Raw genomic sequence first — 20,509 nt, forward strand, 5'->3', positions numbered from 1 at the left:
TAAATCATTGCTGCTTGCAAAGCCAAAGGAAGTCAGACTGCTTGGCAGACCATAACACAACCCAGACCTTCCCAGTGCAGCTACTTTCACTTCAGCACAGAAACAAAAAAAGCCACTCACCCCCAGAAATCTTCCTAAAACTAAACAGCATTCACCCCACAAGGAAGCACACTCACTCCATGGAACACCAGCCATTTCAGGTTGGCACACGTCCTGTTTTGGAAACAAGCAAGCCACAAGGCTGTGTGTTTACTATCAAGACAGATTATTAAGGCAAATGTAAGGAAGAGAACATCTTTTGCCAGATATTTAAAGAATATATGTTCCACAGAGAGGAAAAAAAAGCTACAAAAAAAAAATCTGAAAAAGTTATCAAGGACAACCATGTGGTTCCAGTATGATGGTTGCAGACACTCAAAAGTGTCCATAACCTGGTCATTCCAAAGGACAAAAAACAACTCCTGAAAGCTCTGATGTTAGTAGCACAGGTCAAAGCTGGAAATTTCCACTTCTATTGGAGCTCCTGTTACTGATTGACAGCAAGTACCAGCACCAGGCTTCACAGATGGTCAGCCAGCAGCAATGCTCTAGAAAGCTGGCACGCTCCAGAGAGTGAAGCGCTGCACTGACAATCCAGGGTATGTCTATTTTCTTCCCAATACTGCCATTAGCTTAAAAACCAAGTCACTACATCTGTTTCATCATCTGTAATGTGGAGGGGACGATTTGTAGTAAAGTTGTTCTGGAATTTTAAAGACACTACACTTTCTGATGAGGTCTTAGATTAAGTAAAATATGTTAATCTCCCCTCCCCAGTTTTCTGACTTAGATCAGGGAATTTTAAATATCTCATCTAACATATTTTATGTTTATTTAAGGGGTGGAAATAATCCCTGTTTCCCTGGGTAAAACTCAAAGAGGGTTTTGAGCTGTCTGAAAGTTTTTGTTTTCCTAAATTTAAGACTACCGTGCTCCCACACACTTTAACAAACTTTCCAGTTTCAAAAGCAAAAGTATTCCCATCTTTTCTGTTTACTTAGCAAAAGAGGTTATGATGTATTCAGCACTCGCTTGCCATGACAACAATTTAATAAAATCTTTTCTGTAGGAAAAGGATTCTGCAAAGCTATTTTGCTTCCTTTAGACATCTATTTGATTCTCTCCCCTATAACCTTAGTTACTGCAAGTTCTGAAAGAACACCCTTAGGCAGAAGGCAAAATGAAGAAGTCATTCCCTTCAGATGACTCCTTTAACTTTGCCAGAAGTTCACTTAATGGGCTTATTCAGTCAGAGCAGCACCACAGAACTATTTTGTCACAAATACAGACTTGATTTTTAACACACTCCCATCGTGCTCCCCCTGCTTTCGTCTGCTGACAGTGCCAGATACTCTCTCCTACTGTGGTGCTCATTCATCACCCCAAAGGGCTCCTACACATGCCAGGAATTCTTCTGAAAGTAGCTCAACTAGGCATTGTGTCTGCACTGAAGCCCGGGCAAGGGAGGGATGGCCCTGCCCTGTCACCTCCAGACAGTGCTGGTTCCCAGCTGCCCTCCCCCACTTAATGCCAGCCCCTGGAGCCACCACTCGCCCTCCACACCAGCTGAGTGAAACTGCAAGGAAAAGGGAACTGCAGTTACAGAGAAGCTGCACAGAAGGAGTCACACCATAGTAAACTATATAAACTTTTTTATTCTGATGAGGACAATAAGCTCATCAAGCTGGCCAACGCATCTCAAGTTCCTCCAAAGCTTTGGTAAACTCCTCACTCCCTGCCTCAACTGAACACTCTTCATAAAACTCAAATTGCATGAAAAAAAGAGGAAGGCCCTTTAAAACTAATATTTCATTAACACAGGGAAACAAAATGCAAGAATTGAGAACAATCCCAAAGGCAACAACAGAGTACATGGAAAGCTCCGGGGGATGTGTGCTGCTCCATACAGTGGTTGCTCCACACCCACTTTCTGAGATCACCCATGTAACAAAATTTCCCGATAATAGAAAGCAGTTTTAGTATTGATTAAACTGCCTGAAAACAGAAAGAAATTTAGAGCTCAGTGACTCAAATGGCAATAAACATCCGCAAGGAAGCAATAAAACAGTAGGTGAAAATCAATGGTCATTTACAGCAAAACCCACAGGAAATGTGCCACACATCATGCAGCAGTAATGTAGCTGGAAACCACCTCCAGAAAAAAAAAACCCTCAAGGAGTGTTATCTTAGTATCTCTTATATGAGAGGTACCAAAGATACCAAATTAAATTCTTTCAAGAATTAAATTCAGATAAAAGCAAAATGCAGACAAAAAATATACAGCTTAGGCACGTTTTTGCCAAAGATGTAAAAAGGTACAAAGAGCCAATATGAAAGTTCATCATGGCAGGGCCACGGAGAACACAGTGACAGAGATAACAGTCTTTCAATTTCGGTGATTTGGTTGGTTTGTTTTGGTTTTAGGGGGGCTTGTTTGTTTTTTCCTCAGAAGGAAAGTACACAGCAATCTGTTAGAAGGCTGAACACATGTGGGCAGACCTTTGAAGGTTACTTGCAGGCACTCCCTTTTTTTTCCCCTCCCTTCATTCTTGAGCATCCGTGCCTGGCCCCCAGCAGAAATCAAGAATGGTGAGTGCAACAGTAAGGAGGCAAAAAGCACAGCAAACCTCCAGAGCTAAACACTGTTTGAGGAAAAGGAGACTTGTTTCAAAGCCTGTAGCTCAAAGAAACACCTTTAAGCCACTTCTGTTAGCAACAGAAGGTGCCCCTCTCTCTCTCTGCTCACCATTGATTGTGGCCCTAGGAGCTGTGCCCACTCTTGAACAAACCCATTTGTTGCAGCTGCACAGGGACCAGATCTGGGAAACTATGTAGGTTAAAGGTAACCCAGCAAAAATACCAATACATGATTAAATTTTTCAAAATTGGATCACTCCCCCATTAGATCCCACTTGGCTGTGCTAGCATTGCTGTCAACACAAAAGAAGGCAGCCTTTTGTAAGCAGAGGCAAGACTGCCCCTCCAAGCAGGCACCTTGCTGAGATGGAAGGGCTCGTCAAGCAACAGCCTCTGCTATGTTACTTGAGATCAGTAAAAAGAGGATGCCAGAAAGCCAAGCCAGGCACACAGCACACCATGCCCAGCAGACCTCTGGACTGGAGCACTGAAGTGGTCATGGCAGATTCTTCCCACTTATCCAGAAAAGGTGCTTTGATGATGGGAAATTTTCATAAACATTGGCACTCCGAGGGCTGGAAGATGAGCAGCTTCCACTGCTGCAAAAAGGAAACAGTGACTTTGTTCCTGCTTCTCTGACAGCAGCACAGAGAGAAGAAAGTGTTGTTTTCTCCATAAAAAACATCTTAATGTTGAGTAAGTTGACATAATTCAGTAAGTTAAGTCACCTGCCAGCGTTTGTTGACCAAAAGGATTGGGGTGATCCAAAAGTTGCTATGGTTGAGAAGTCAGTGACCAAAATAAAGTCAAAAATTCAACAGTTTTCTTATTTAAATGAGCAATAATAGAGACATCTTAGAGAAGGAGGGGACTTGGATTTAAAGTACCTGTCTTTCCATTAGCCTTTGCTTTTCTTAAGAAAGTTATTTTGCAAATTACCATTTACATGTCAAGGTACTCTGCATCACTGCACCAACCTCTATGGCATCAAACTATCAATTTAATATAGCTGTAAACAAAAGTAGTTAAAAAAAGAAAAACATGGAGAAAAAACCCCACGCTTTCTCCTTTATATTATTAATAGACAAGGCCAAGGTTTTTTTCTTTCAAAAAAGGCACTACATGGAAGCCAAACCAATGGCTTTAAATGCTAACTTTCATAGTAACACCAAAATTATCCAAATGTCACCACATATTTCTCAAGAATTCTGTTAGTAACAGCCAGATATCACAGTATAAGAGATCCTGTGCACAGGCCTGCAAACAGGTTGAAATCTTATCTGTTCAGGAACAAATTTCAGCAAAAAGCACAGCAATGTGAGTGGAAAAAGGTTTTATTTAAAGTATTTCAGAGTAATTGCTAAAAACAAATCTCAACCAACAAATGCATATCTCATTTCTCAACATTATCCTCAAACAACCTGCATGCATTGTCCTCAATTTGCAACCTATTTTGCATGTTGAGCAGTTTAATGGCTTTCCTGAACAGACTTCCCATGAACTGGCATGCAGAAGAAATGTCCAAGTTCATTTAGGATATTGTAACATGGATTAAAGTTCTGAAAAGACAGACAGTCATGCTGTCATGGAGGAATAAAAAGGAATCTGTACTTTCAGTGTTTAGAATGATGGCTGATATTATCTCATACAATGGATGTTTCATAAGTGAGAATCATGATCAACCTACACCCAGAACAGGTAGACACATCATCTTCTGTACAAAATAATATGGCACCACCTTTTTAATATTGTAGTAAAAAGACCATTAACCACAGGTATAAAGATGACAAGACAGGGAGAGCTTGTCTATGTGTGACAGTCACATGGCAAGCATGTACAAATGCAACTTCTAACAAGCATATACCTTAAAATGAGAATTTGACATGGTCTGGTATTTTTTAGCAGCCATACCATTACATTAGTGTTGTCAGTCCTCAATTACACTAATCAGAGATAAAATGTGTATTAATTACTACTTCCTAAAACTGCTCTGTGAGTTTTATATATTACTTATGGATTTATTCTTGCCTCAATAATATTTGCATTTTTTCATTTTCACTTCAACTGAAACTTTTAACCTATAGTCAAAATATATATGGCTGGAAGAGAAAGAAGCAATTGCCTCAGGGAAAATGAAAAAGCAAGAAATAAACCTTGCCCTCTGTCAGCGTGATGGAAGATGGGAAGACACAAGAGGCTCTGCTCTATCTCCATGTTCTCTGGACTCTGTTAAGTCCATGAGGTCTCACTGCACTTGAGGCAGTAGCTGAATAATAAGCTGAGGAAAGCAGGAACTTAGAGTGCTCCTGAATGGAATCCTGTGAGGCAGCCCTTTTGCTCCTTGCAGCAGCACTCCCAGGAGGCTGAGTGCTGCCACCTCCTCCCTGCACATGCAGAGCAGGAGGGTGGTGGGGACAAGCAGGCCAGGAGCTATCTTCAGCCTCCTGGTACTTTCAAGGACAACAACCTCCTATCAAATCCAGCCAGCCCACGCCAGATAAGGGAGGTGCTCTGTGACATTGTGTCCTGCTGCCTGCCATTATGCCCACTAGTCTCTTCCCTTCTGGGCTGGGAAGGAAAGCTTCCTGGCATGCTGGGTCCCACCCCTGCTACGGCAGGTGGGCAGGGAGCTGCTGGCATCCCCTCCCCTCCCATGCTCTGGCACTTCTCCCTGCAGCCACAGTGCTTTGGACCTGCTCCCACCACTCGTGCCTGCACAGCTCAGCTCCTACAAGCAGCTTTCACTGTTCTGTAACACCTAACAGTATGGTTCCTCACATGCATAAAATTGCTCAGATGCATCTGTCCATGGGACCAGAGTCATATGCTGTAGTTCTGGATTGCCAAAAAAAAAAAAAGAAAAAGAAAAAAATAGTTTTGGCAGTATTTGTAACAACAAAAAATCCTTCTTAGCCTCACACAAGCAGAACTACAACATGCAGCGCCTGCTGCGGTCCAGGTGGAAAGAGCAGCATCATCTTTATAACATTTAGTTCACTAACAGATAGTGAACATACAGATAAATCTTCTGCTTGAGGAGATTTGACTTTTAAAGATTGTCTGATTGAAACATGTGACTGACACCTTCAAGCCACTTATTTATAGAAGCAGTACTGAAAGTAAAAATCCATTACAGAAATGCACTGTTATGCCAAAACCATAATGTAATTTAAACTAAGCTTACCAGTGATTGGCTAGCTGTTAAGCTTACACCTACTGAAATAAAAATAGCCTGTCCAGAAAAACCGTAGCAAAAGCCTGAAGTTATTAGCAGTATATTAAGTGTTATACAAGACAAGTTCTCTGTGCCAGAAACTGCTGCCTCACAGGAAAATACTCAGTGTATTAAGACATCCAGAGAGCTGATTTATGGCTTATTTACATTACAAAGGTTTTCCAGCATAAAGACAATTATCTCCTTCCTCCCCAAATTCCTAACCACTCCTGCTGCTCTCCTTGGGATTTTCTCTCACATAAATCAAAAGGAGGAATCCCACAGATCTCAGTGGAACAACATGAGAGACTTAAAGCATAGGTAACATACATCTTCAAATTTCAGATGATCCTAGGAAACACTCTTTGCTCAGACTACAGAGTAGGACAGAAAAAACCACCAAAAACCTACACTTACAAGTCACCTCCAGATAATCAGATTGGGAGGCGCAGGGTGGGGTGGATGAAATCCCTTCCAAACACAGTCTGGAAGCTGGATTAACACTAAGGGCATGAGAGTTTACCATGGGGAGCCTAAGGCCATCAGGAATATGCACACAGCCTCTTACCCTGTTCAAAGCCCCAGAGCAGAGGCAAGAAGTTTCATTTCCTTGGGGAAGCAAGAGTGGGGAGCCCAATGCCTAAAGGCATGCAGCAAAAACTACAGAACATGCATCTAGTAGTTCAGATATAGTGCAAGCAGACAGGTATCCAGTGTACCCACAGAATTTCCTCTATTACCAATAGAATTCCCTTAGTTGGCTATATAGTGCTTTCCAGTCTCAGACAGAGGGGGGAAACTGCCCCTTTCCAAAAGCATGTTCCTGCAGGTATCATTCATACCTTTCCCCTTAAACATGCAGCACCCTTAGCAGAAATAGACTATACAATGTAGCATGGCACATGGCAAAACCATACAGGCAAAAGCCTCAAATGATGGCAGATACAAAGGCAGGCAATTGTATTTGTGAGCCAGAAACACCTTCCCTGAGGGTGCACGTCTATCTTCTTATCAACCCGTGTTTTCCTCAATCCAGCAAACTCTAACATAGCTCACAACGCCAACTGTTCTCCTTCTCAAAATACTGTACAGCCCACTCCCTACTACCTGTGGTACAAAGCACAGGAGAGCTGACCAGGACTGCTGCCAAAAGGAGCTAAGACAGTTGCTACTTCTCAGAGCATGAGCAGAAGGTGATTAACAGCACCACTAAAAAGTCAGTACCATCAGGCATCTCCTTAGGTGGCAGCTTCTGGAAGGTGCCGTCATGCTGGGGCAGCTCAGTGATGGCAGCTCTGTCATCCATAAGAGACATGGCAAAACCAGAAGGCTGAGTGCAACCACCTCCTTTCAGTAGCATCTTATACAGCACCACTTCAAAATCCACCATGCAACCACACTTCTGCCAAGTATTATGCTACCTTTCCACCAGTGTTTAAGCTGGACTTAATTTTAAAACAGTTCACTGGGGTTAAGCAGAATTTTATGCAGTAGATACATCAAGTGCCTAAGAACAGAAGAGAACACCTGGGAGGCTGAAAGGACAAGACCATATCTACAGACACTACAGAAACAGTGCAATTTAAAAATGTAATGATATCAGATACAGTAAAAGTCTGCATCTCCCCTATCCAGAAAGCCACCCTGTGAAGCCGACAAATTTCATCATTTTTAAGAAACGTCTTTAAATCTCTCCAAGAGCAAAATGTAAATGGCATGGCCCACCAGGAATGTCCAGCACAGCCCTCAGTGCCTGGCATTCCCAGCTGTAGGCTGCAGAGAAGGGAAGTAGAGGAAGACAAATTACATTACAACTATGTTAATAGCCACTGTTATCCAAACTGCACAGATGTCTACATCAAAAGGCCCATTGTGTAACTATTTGTGTTCTATAAAGAAGGCTAAATAAGTTTCTTTCTGAAGGCTGATAAGGGACACTCAAAGGTCCCTTTGTGAAAAGCAAATTTAAGGTCACTGCACGCTTCTGTCTAACAATCCCACCTTAAAAGAATCTTGAAAGGTGAAAAATTGTGATATTACTGGTGTGACACAGTACATTTGGAGATTAACTAAACTCTCTTCTCTGCCTAGTCTTCTCCCAAAGAAATCAAGAAAAATACAAAACTCCACCTTTCTTCTCTGTCCTAAAAAAAGCCTCTTCCTTCAGAGGCCACACTGTTACCCAAGTCTCACTTCACATGCAGGGGGAAGTGAATGGGTGAGGAGGTTAACCACGCTTCCTGTCTTACACAAGCTTTGTATCTCCACAAACAGTATTTCTGGTACTGGAAAGTTTTAAAGAAGCCTGAGGAAAGCCTCAGGGCCCCATTAAATACTTTCACTAATTCTGTTACCAGTAACAAAATTCTTCTTCGATCCTAAATGACTCCACTACTCTTGAGGATGAAAGCACTGGAAAGAACCAAGACTACAGAAACCACTATCTTGTTTGTTTTCCAGAGGAAGCACTCACATTGGGAATAATTCTGTGATTTAAAGACTAAACAGAAAATGGTGATTCATGCTCTTTTGCTGAATTCTGTCCTGCACCACAGAATTACAAGACTGCTAACACAGAAACCTCGGAATCCAGAAAGCAACTCCAATGTGAGATGAGGAAACAGTTCCCAAGATAAACAGCTGTTCAACTTTTCCCAGACAACACTTCAGAAAAAGTAGGTTCAATTTCCCTCCCAACTCTCATTCTCCAGATTCATACCTATGAGAAAAAGAAAACTTTATTTATATATATATATACACTAAAAAGTTTCTAATCAATGACTAGCAAGTATCTCTCAAGCATCTGAAGGACCTGGCCAACCTCCCAAAGCTCCATTCAACAGGTCCCAGGGATGCTGTCAAATTCTAGACATTTTTCAACATCTTACACTATGACATTGCAAAGGGCAGCACAGAAGACAGAAGGTTTGCTAAAAAAACTGAAACCATTCAAGCATAAGTACCTGGCAGGTAAATCATAGCACTGTATGTTTCAGAAAATATTTTATGGTTTTTTTTCAGCTATCCACCATGAAAAATCAACTATCCTGCACACACCCACACCCACACCCACACCCTAAATAGCAGAGCAAATAACAACCATTGCACCCCATAAATCTGAAGTAGTGATATATTCAGTCTTGTTTTACAAAAGAGAATGTCTCAGGCATACGTGATATTGCCTGAAACAATATGAATAAAATGCAAAACTGTTATTCAGTTTCAGTAACTCAATTATGAGGTAATGTTTATATATCTGGAAGCAGAGTCAAGATATTTTCATTGTACAGATGAACTGAAATGATGTATTATTTCCTACAGCCATTTAAAAAATATTTAAGCATCTCCAGGATCTTGGCTTGACTATTCTTCACACCCAAGATAAACCTCCATGATGGTTTAAAAACAATGTGTGGAAAACTTTTCCTCCTAAAAGCAAAAAATAAAATATGGGTGCTACAGGAAACCTGAATAAACATCAACAACATTGGCTCAGGAGAATTAGAACAATTGCAAGGAGGCAACTGCTGGAGGAATAGTGAGCTGAGAAGCAGCCAATACTTGAAGTCTATTACATAGATATTTATGAGTCTGGCTAACAAGAACCACACCTAAGAGAAAAACTTATGAAAATATCTCACATACATGAGATGCCCTCAAGGAAGTAACTTTGGGCATATATGTCTTATCTAGGTTTTCCTCTAGGTCCCAGCCACCACTGATGCCCTTTTTCCACACAGTCCCTCTGTGCATTTTTATTTCATCATCCTACTGTGCCTTAAGAGCCACAGGAATACAAAATATGAAGTGCACAATTACTGAATATGGGAATAAAACAGAAGGCAGGAAAAGTCCAAATGAGATGATTACAAATCTGACAGCTTGCAATATGCAAAAGACTGACCAAGGGAGTGACCACAGCCTGTCAGACCAAGGGTCTGTGAAAGCCAACATCCTGCCTCCAACAGTTGCCAAGAGCAAGGATCAGGGAAAAACAACAACATAACAAGTACATATAATGCCTTCCCCAGCTAAGCTTTCCAGAATCTAGCTGCTAACAGCTCAGTAGCTATGTATCAATGATTCCTACTGTTGGAATTGTTGTGAATACTTAAAAGGAAAGCTATGGTTACGTCATAACCAGCTATGGGACAGAAAATCTGAACACCATTTGTTGTATGGTTTTATCTATTTTTAAGGATTAAAAATAATTGGTAGGGGGAAAAAAGCTGTAACTTTGAGCTGGTAACAAGTAAACAACAACTGCAGTAAACACATTTATCTTTTTTAAATCTTGGGTTTAATGTACAAACCTTCATCTGGTATGGATGTAAATTTAGGTATCTAAGTCAAGAACCTAAATCAACTTAAAACATGCTGTGAATTCCTTTATTTCCCTTAGATATTGGCATCATAAGGAAAGAAGAGGTGAGCATCAAGCTATACAACTGGCTTCAGGTTCTAAAAAAGTATTAAAAACCTGGAGCTAAAGGGAGTCTCTGCCTACTGGGATGGCCTTTAGAGCATGTCCTAGACATTTATATGGTTTTCTCAACAGAATGATGGTAGCAAGACCAATGTAAACTCAATAAGCACAAAGGCACCCAAATCCCAGTGAGAATATTTTCCCTAATACAAGTGCTTAATTTTTGGCTTCAGACATACAGCTCTCAGTGGTGACCAAATAGAAACTGAAAACTAAAATTCATAATTCCCCTGGAAACTATTAAGAAATCATTGAACATAAGTATGGTTTTTGCAGTTCATCTCCACACAGATTGTTCAGATTAAGTCACCACAAGTTGAAGACATAACAATTAATAAAATTAATGTAAGTATTTTGGTCAACTTGTTGAAAAGCAGCATTTTTTCATATAAAGTACACTTATTTCTTTTCCCTAAGACAGTAGGAGACAGCTACTTAACATAGGATTGTACAAAGCATGAAAAATGCTCAGCAATTTGCTGTGATGAATGCTGAGACCCAGAAAATCTGAACCTGAAAGAGCTCCTTTTCTCATTCTTCCAAAAAACTACTCAAACTCTTCCCTTATGATTTCTCATATCCTTTAACTGCTTGTCCAAAGATATGCAGTATCACATAATAGCACCTGCAGAATATATCCAGCAGAACACAGCAGCACATGCAAAACAATTCCACTTTCAAGCCGTACATTCAACCTTCCAGACTATCAATTTATATCCAAGGCAATTCTTTCCATGTGATACACAACACTCATTCTGATAGTTTCTTTCTAAAGTAAGTTACAAATTTAATGGCTATTCATTTTATGAGGTGAGGTACCCCTGAACTCAAGCCTACATGGCCAAGGGAAAACAGGCTCTACATTCTGTGAGAGGGAAGGTGCACAGGCAGAGGGAAATAGGAGGTTTTATCTGTGTTCCAGGGCACAGCATCACAATAAAAAGCACCAAATGCCACAGTGGAGTTAATACACAGAGATGTGCCACTGTACACCCATTACTCTGTGCTATCTGTTTTTGGACTTGCTGAATACCAGCACAGATCCTGGTCCATTTGGGAGCCAGTACACAGAAGGCAACAGAAATGCCTAAAAACATGATTGGGAAAAAAAGGCAAGAAAAAGACTATTCTGTGTTGTTAAGTTAAGTAGGAGTAGTAGATAAATAAGGACCTATTGCATAAGAGAAATTTATGCTCATGTTACTCTTACACTTTCACTTCTTGCCTGTTAAACTCCCACGAGCCATAACATTTTATCTACACATGGAATCTAAAACACTCTTTAAAAAGTTTTGAAGACATTTATATTTTGTTTGAAAAAAAAAAAACCTTTTTTGTTTCCTGACAACCAAGGCAAAAAATAAGCCCTTTACCACAAAACACAGTGGATAAAATTGCATTTGGTAAGAAGCAAAAATGGATGGAGAAAGTTTTATTTCAGTTTCACTTGCCGCAGGGAGGAGGGAAGACCTGGGAAAACTGAGGCACTGTATCTGTAGTAGAAAAATATGATGGCTGAGTGGGTGTCTTCAACAGAGCAATTTCAAATATTTTAAAGGCCAAATGTGTAAACAATGCTAAATTTGGGGACAGAGATGCAGACAATTTCATGTTCATCTTGATCTTGCAATTGAGGAGCTGGTTTGTCTGCATATATTTTGGGATTCTTAAGCTTTCCTTCCAAGAATTGCAAGCACAACCACTCCGACATTGAGCACCACCCCTAGCTAGCTAAGAAAGAGTAAGTTGGCTAAACCATACCATCTTTGTAAATAAAATAAACGCTTTTTCAATCATTTTTATAGTTTGGAATTTATGATTGGTGATTTTTAAGAAATAAGTGATGCTGCTTTCCTAATAACCTGTCTTTGTTAATTTAGCAAGTCTCTAATCTTCTCTGATGATTGAAGAGCCAAGACCTGCAACCTATATAAAGAAAAAAGATGCAAGCTGGGAGGGAAAGAGGTAATGTCCCCAAAGTTACACAGCAGCTAAGTGCTAATACTACGAATTGATTCCCCATCCTTTTGAACCTTGCTCAATGTCCTATGCCCATACAAGACATGCTGCCTCTGTGAATTTTTAAAAGAGAACACTCACAAGATGACAGAGGAAAGTAGATTAAATATAATTGTCAAGGACTTTCCTGAAAGCCTCGTGGGGATTTCCACTTGTTTAGCAGACAGCACTTAGAAAGAACACAAAACATCCTCAACACTAAAGTATCTTACTCAGACATCCATCTCAAAGCCTGAGTCTTCTATAACAGAAAATTTCTTGTCCTTTAGTAAAATCCCTTTAACTACTTCTGCTTTATCTTTCATAATGCCTCCTCTGTTTTAGGTGCCACTATCCATTTCCCCTTCTCAGAATCCCAAACTGTAACATTCTGCCAACATCAGCATAACTGCATCTCTCCAAATAGAAAGCAAGTCACCAGACATTAACACATGACCAAAACTTCCTCCAGTCTTTAGCCACCATTACATAGAACCTGAATAGCAATAAAGCAGCAGCAACTTCTTCCAACACTACTTCCAAATGTTGTGACAGGCATGTCTCTAGATCTAGTCTGCAATGCACTGAGGCTGCAGTTATTTAGTACTGAGTGGAGACAGGATACAATTCTCCTCTTCAACAAAACAGAAAACATCTTTGACGCAAAGATATTTTTTTAAACCTATTTCCTATCCCTTCACAAGAGTAAGTGAGCTTTGGTTCTTCTTGTACATCAGAGCTCAGAGATGATCAGAGACTTGCTAAATTAACAAAGACACGTTATTAGGAAAGCAATGTCATTTATTTCTTAAAAATCACCAATCATTCTTAAAAATCACCAATCATTCTTAAAAATCACCAAAATGATAAAAATTATTGAAAAAACATTGCTTTTATTTATAAAGATGATATGGTTTAGAAAGCTTACTCTTTCTTAGCTAGCCTTACCCAATGAGATAATACTACTTAATCTGTGCTTTATGTGAAAACAAACTTCAGGTTTAGACACACATATGTTTCAGATAGGCTTGGTTTCATCAACACTGTCCAGGAACTTGATGCCAGAATCTCAAATACAGTGCAATTTGCAACTGAATAGCCAAGAATGCCTTTAATATTACAAATTAGAATTATAATTCAAGTATCCTCTACTACTCAAAGGAAAAAAGTCTCCACTTAAACATGAGGGATACAGCAAGGAAAGCACTTTCTGGATACATACTGCAGCACGGGTTTCATTTTTACACATACATGAAAAATCACAAAGCCTTGTCAAAAAGGCAGAACAAGGAGTTCTGCATTTCAATCAACACTGAAACAAGCCCCATGAGCTTACCGAGCGAAATAGCCTTGTCGCCGTTCCTTCTTCTCCTCCTTGGTCTCCATCATGTACAGTGCAATGGGCAAGGTGAGCAGCCAAGTGTGATGCTCTTTTTCCCCTCAGCACCTCATAACCAGGCAGAGTCTCCTGTATGTAACAGTTAAAAACAGGAAGTTCATAAATCAACATGTCAACAACACCTACCAAACTCAACAAGTTGTGGAAATACAACCGACCCAGTGACACAGCAAAGTAAAACTTTAACCAGTGTTTGCCATGAAGTGCCCATTAAGTATACAATGAGACAAACCAATAAATGCACTCAGGCCAGTTTCTCAGCAGTGGAAGAGACATTTTGCAAAGCAGGTAACTCAAAGGGCAGCATCAAGTTTTAAAACTCCAGAAACATTAAACTACTTTCAAGTTTATACAAAAAAAAATCTTCCAGGTTTCATGTGTTTCCTAGACAGGCAGATCAAGAGAAATTTGGAAAAAGATAGTACAAACAGAATAACCAGTAAGACACACAATGCTTAATTTGAATTTAAATTTTAAATTACTAAAAATACTATAAGACTGTGAGAGATCTGAAAGTTTTAAAAACAATGTAAAAGAATAAGAATTATCTACATTCTGTACTACGTTTGCCTTTGTATTTGTGACCAATATACAAGCTCAAACAACCATACAGAGAGAAACAAGATGGACCTCTGGCTCTCCCAATGAAATGTAATCACCTTGAAATAGATAGGACTAGGGAAGGTTATCTGAGAAGTTAAAAAAAAAAAAAAAAGGAGACCAATAGCACTGTTTTTTGACATGAAAAACACCACCTCTTGGTGGAATACTGTACCAAGGTCCTTGGGAAACAGAAGCTGAGAATTTCCAAACTGCTTTATAATTACTGTAATTAACAACATGCCACATAAACTGCTGTCCAAGATCCCTGCCAAGATGTTTTATCATTTTCCTCTCCTCAACATATGTTTAACCTACCCTGATGGCTTGTGCACACGCACAAAGTTAGTTAACTTTAGCGTTTTTTATCAGTATTTCAGAACAAACTCAAACCAGAAGTTGCTACTAAACATTTCAGTTTAATGGGCTGTATAACAAAGAAATAGAAGCCACATAAATTATGATTCATAGCAAAAGAAGAAAAAATCCTCTGGGACCTAATCAGTTTCCATTATTTTCCCCTACATTAAAAGATCACAAGCTACAAACTGCCAGATGTCAACAAAAGAGATGATGCAGCAAAGACAGACTAATCTACTTGAAAAGCCCAAGAACAAATCATGCTAGAAATACTTGCACAATTTTCTCTCCTTATTGATGGATGATTAGTCTACAGCATATGAAGCCCATTGCTTCAAAACGCACTTTTTCTAAACTCATTAGTTTTGAATTCATCCAGTGCATCAGAAAGAATCAAATTGCTCTCATTTTTACACATCAGGTAGTCTTACAGTAACGGGTACTCTTTAAATGGCCAATACTTGACATCTTTAGCTTTGTGAAGAGAATACTATTTTATCTCTGCAAGGTAACACATGATGCAGGACACAGCTGGACACCTAAACCTATATGGCAGAAGCATAACAGCAGCATTAGAACAAACTGGCCTGCTCAGATGTTCAGCCTGTATGAAGACACCACATACCTCCTGAGAATTCTGATGCATCTCTATCTTCCCTGCTGGGGAAGGTTCTTGGATCTTCAGAGGATCAGAACTGGTGGCTTCATTAGCACTGCCTTTAGTTACAGTAAGTCTTCCAAAGTGTACAACTACAATCTCTACAGTGAATTACAAGAAGAGTTCAAAGAAAGAGGAACCACTTTTCCCCCTTCACATGCTTTGCCTTCACTACACTGTGATGTGCCATGAGGGCACTGACAGGCCAGAGCTGAGTCCCACACTGACACCAAGAACTAGCAAATAACCCCAAAGCATCAATATAGTGTTAAACCCATGACCACAAGTACAGCAGGACCCATGGGAATGAGAAGAGGGAAGAGTCCTTCACCTCACTGAAACAAGATCAGCTGGGATGAACAGAGGCAAGAGGGACCTGTCCTCACTGCCCAATCCCATGCAAGGGTCAGTGGTATGTTCTTTCCATTCATTCTCTTCCTCTCCCATGATCTAACAACCCCAGCCAGGGAAGTCACTGCCCAGCTGGCAAACCAAGAGAGCACAACTGCCCAGGGAGCCAGGAGGAGAAACCCCTGCCTGCCCACAGCCCTGCCAGGCCCAGGGCCAGAGCAGCCACCCCCTGCTTCAGCAAAAAGGGGCACAAAAAAGGAGAGAGGAGGTTAAGCCTGGACCTAACCACAGTTGCTGCAGGAGCTGCCAGCACCGAACCAGTGAGGCACTGCTCAGCCCCCCACGTGTGAGCTTTGCTGTTTGCTTCCATCAGTGCTAAACAAAGCCAGCCAACATGGGTATGAAGCCTGTTCTTATATCAAATAAATTCAACTCCAAGTCCTTTCACATGGTGAGGAGGAATAAATCAAGAATTCAAAAAAGTTAAATAATCGTATTCATAACAGATGGGCACTCAGAAAATTGGAATGTTATCCACAGACCAGACACAGCAAAGGCATTCAGGCATTTTTTTTCTTTCACTAATAAAAATACTCAGTAATACAATATCCAGTCACCAATTAAAGTAAATTTTTAGAATAGCATAATTCATTGTCAGATCCCACTCTGTTGACCTAAAACTTACTTAGTTTACCTTCTTAGAAGAAACAACAGTGTTGTTCTCAAAAGGCATATTAAAGTCTGAAAATTATACTTTGAAAACATAGTACTAGTAATAGCAAACTGATCAGGAATGCTGAGTTCTTAACTTCTGAGTTTACCTGTGTTGTTGGGAATTTTGCACTAGTTGCCTTAAAGGAAAAAAACAAAGAGAAAACCTGACAGCTAGGAGGAAAGCACAGCCTGCAGTAAATGCTACAGAACACTAGTATTCAGTATTTCTGAGAGGTCCTTTTCAATTTTAGTTTTTTAAGCAGTTACAGCACAAAAGTCACATTTACTTTACAAGATGTCACTGACAATTTAAAGTTACATCAAAAAAGGCAAACCTACTCCACACTTCTCCCCAATTTGTCCTTTGATATTTTACAAGAAAAAAAAAATTCAAGGTATTCTTTATCACCTGCTTAACATGTCATTAAGGCTATATGATTCAAATGAATCTTGGTTTCCTGGCAGCTCCTTTCTGGTACAGATGAATACTGAATCAGCAAACTATTAAAAATGTACATATTTGGGGATATTTATATGCTGAGAAACAGACAACTTACTCATATATCATGAGTTCAGTCCAAACTCAAAGGATGACAAAGCTGATTTTATATAAATTTCAGGCTCAGTTTAACCTTTACTACACCCTAAACAGAAGCAGACTGTGAAAATCTTCTATTATATGTTTACAGCAGTGCTAATTCTTTAATTAGGCATTTTCAAGGCAAACCAAACAATGCATTTCAGTAAGGAGCCTGTTAAAAATTTGCCACTCTCCAAATTTAGCCAGTGTCAGCACCTGATAATTATATAAAGAAAAGAACAAAATACATAAACATACACTGTTCTTCCCTAATTCAGCCCTACTGCTCTGAATATTTTATTTCTATTTACTCATTTCTAGATACTTGCTGTGTCTCTCTAGTGTTGCTGCCAGGGAGTTCTGGGGAGTTTACTGAAAATTTGTAATTAGAATGAGAATGCTCCAACAAGGCCAAAAAAAAAAAAATTTTTAATGTTATAATCACAGGAACAGACTGAACCCCTGACCATGGATATCCACACCACTTCTACTGTCACCACACTCTCAAGACCTCGAGAAACTGCTCCCAGGTCCTCCTGTCCTCCCTGCAACCTGGCACTGCAGGACAGCAGCCTCTTGCACTGGTACATTCAAAGTAGCAGCAAAAGATGCTCTAAGTGCAGGGATAAAAAAAGGGAACAAAAAATTAAAAATAACGTAGTGTGTGAACAGGGCACCCTTAAAGACTGATAAATTTACCAATTTTTCAAAATTTTTTTTCTCGCTTTTCCTTCCCTTCTTATGCATGAAGAATAATGTACCTTGCTACTTCCAGTTTAAGTAGTTCACATTTTCATGAAACAAGAAAAAGTCCTGCTTGCTGTGCTCAGGAGTAAGCACTCAGAAATCCTGCCTGCTGCCCTAAAGCATCAACAAGCAATCCTTTAGTTGTGGGCATTACTATCCAAAACTGTGCATGTGAACTAAAGTACATCCAACAGCACAGCAATGCAGAAGCCAATGAAGCATCTGATTATTTTTAGAACGCTCAGTGGACTTGATAGCTTTTCTCTGGCCATCTGTGCCCACTGCAAGTCCTGGAAAAACATACGCAGAAAAAGAAACATTCAAGATCATGAGATTATCTAGACATATTTTTCATGATCCTGTAGAGTCAGTATCTCTCAACCTCTCATGAGGTAGGAAAATTATGTAATTCCCTGCTTTGCAAATGGGGAGCTGAACTGTGAGAATTACCTCCGCATGCTCAAATGAGAGCAGAAGAGCAACGTATGCAAGTGCCCTCCCAGTAGCTTTAATCCAGCCTTAACAACGAGATCATGGGAGGAGATTACTTTGACAAGGAGATAGTTATTATTTTCGGTGAAATTTAAACTGACTAACTTCAAATACCAATAGCACAGTCTTGGTTTTATCTGGCTTTGTGGGCATATACATAAGTATCATAGCTCAGATCCACAAAAGAAAATAAAAAGCCTAACTCTAACTCCTCTGAGGATCCAGGCTCATTCAGCTCCTTCAGCAAGGAGCAAGTATGTAAAAAAAGCAATTAATTGGCTTCAGGAAAACCAAGTCAAGGGTAGTGTATTCCATAACTTAGCAGGACCCTCATAATGCAAGAGACAGTGACAACAATCACACTGTGAACAACAAGCAGGGAAGGTCTACAGTCTACACACAGATTTTCCAGTTGGGAAGGCAGAGCAGATGAAGGTACAAGACTCCCAGTGAGACAGCCAAGCAGACGTGGCCACAGCAAGGATGTAACAGGGAGACCCCACTGTGCTGAGGGAACAGGATGCTGCCCAGACACACCACGTAGCTCTCATCTGCTCTCTGGCACAGTGTCCCACACAACAGTTACTTTTTATTTTTGCTTCCCTATTATACCTCTGCCCCTGAGATTACAAACACCACACACATCTGTTCACAGCAGTGCACGCTTCCTATCACCTGCTTCACCTGCTGTAATACCAACATTGAAAACTGGTCCTATTCAGACACCAAGCATTACTAATGATCTGGCTTAGGTCTGCAACTCTGCAACAGTGCCTTCTTATGACTAACAAGTCTTCTGAGCACATGTGCCAATTCTGACCCCTAAAAGATACAGCATGAGAGATGACAAGGGTTACACCAATAAGCCACTACTAAGACAAAAAATCAGAAAATATATGTTTTCAAGAGCATATCATCAAGAGTAATATTAAAAATATCTCTCAAGTTGGAAGAGTAAGAAATTGTAGAACAAATCACAGATAGAAGGGAAGGAGTTTCAGTGTATTAGATCTGAAATTGAACCCTTGGGGGTTGCTAGTTGTGCTTCTGATGAGCCCAAAGCAGTTACCAGAGCACTGTGCAGATGCAAGTAAATAAAAACACACACCACTTTTAAACATAAGGCAACAGAAACAGTTTAACATGGAAGAGGAGACGTTTTAATTTGCTACTGGTCATATAAATGCCTATTATTAAGCTTCACAAGCCAAAACACTAATAATAACTCTTGCATTCATTTCCATAGACGTCCTATTTTTAAAACCAGGAAAGTGAATGCACACTTGCACTTTATGAGAAATGCTAAATGTTGCAGCACTTCATTAAAGCCTCACTGATTGGACTAAACAGGTTGAGTTCTACTGTTTTTAGGTTCTACTACTATATCTTACTTGGTGTAATAAAAAAGGTACAAGTTTCTGTATAAACACTATACCATCTCAAGATGAAACATAACAGAAATACACAGCCAGAAAAGAGGAGAGTAAGCTACAATTTATTTTAGTCTTTTCTATAGGCAGAATGACCTAGGAAAAAGTGAGATTGGAAGCTTTCAGAAGGAAATAAAACACAGCACTAACTTAATACATTCAATACAATGGGCAAAAGAATGTTTACTCTAAAGCTATCTGAAATATGGAATTATTTTAATACAATTATATAGTTACATTACAGTTATGATGCATAGTGTACTGTTAATTCTAAAACACTAACAAACTGTATAAAGAAGTTCCAGTCCATTATACATAACTGGAGGACACTGAACTAAACCAGGAGAGCTACTCCACCTGAGGTTCACTCAACCTTGCTCAGGTGAACAGCCCTTCTTTATGCCTCCCATCTTTGAAGTATTCCATCTGCCATGTTTCTTGTGACAAGGGTGCACTCTTAAAATACACAAAAAATAAAAATACAAAAAATAAGAAATGGAAAAATAAGTGCGTAAGCAGAAGCAATTTCTAGACTTCTCGTTCATATCAAACACAGAACATTCACAATTTCTGTGTCTCCAGGTAGACAGAAACAAAGAGATTCAGTGTGGCTACTTGCATGCTGTGGGCTTTCAAGGACAGTGAAGATAAGATCTGGAGATAAGGCAGGCAAAGAAAACAAACACCCTCGCTCTTGAGGAACATGGTACAATGTTTAGGAGGTTATTATTCCCCCTACAGTGGTGTAGTAAACTAAAAGTTCAAGCATTTTCATTCCCTACTAATGAAGTAAGAAGAGGCTAA

General features: G+C 39.8%; 1 protein-coding gene across 2 annotated transcripts in view; it reads right to left on the reverse strand.

The window, feature by feature from the left end:
- The window catches only part of NCOA7 (nuclear receptor coactivator 7), a 78,156-nt gene that overhangs the window by 45,843 nt on the left and 11,804 nt on the right, over positions 1 to 20,509 (reverse strand). For both annotated transcript variants that reach the window (XM_030944725.1, XM_030944723.1), the window contains exon 2: positions 13,711 to 13,842. In XM_030944725.1, the coding sequence (XP_030800585.1) occupies positions 13,711 to 13,763 (53 nt within the window). In that variant the 5' untranslated portion in view covers positions 13,764 to 13,842. The remainder of the gene's footprint in view (positions 1 to 13,710; positions 13,843 to 20,509) is intronic.

This window comes from Camarhynchus parvulus, chromosome 3, assembly GCF_901933205.1.
Source record: "Camarhynchus parvulus chromosome 3, STF_HiC, whole genome shotgun sequence".
NCBI lineage: Eukaryota > Metazoa > Chordata > Aves > Passeriformes > Thraupidae > Camarhynchus > Camarhynchus parvulus.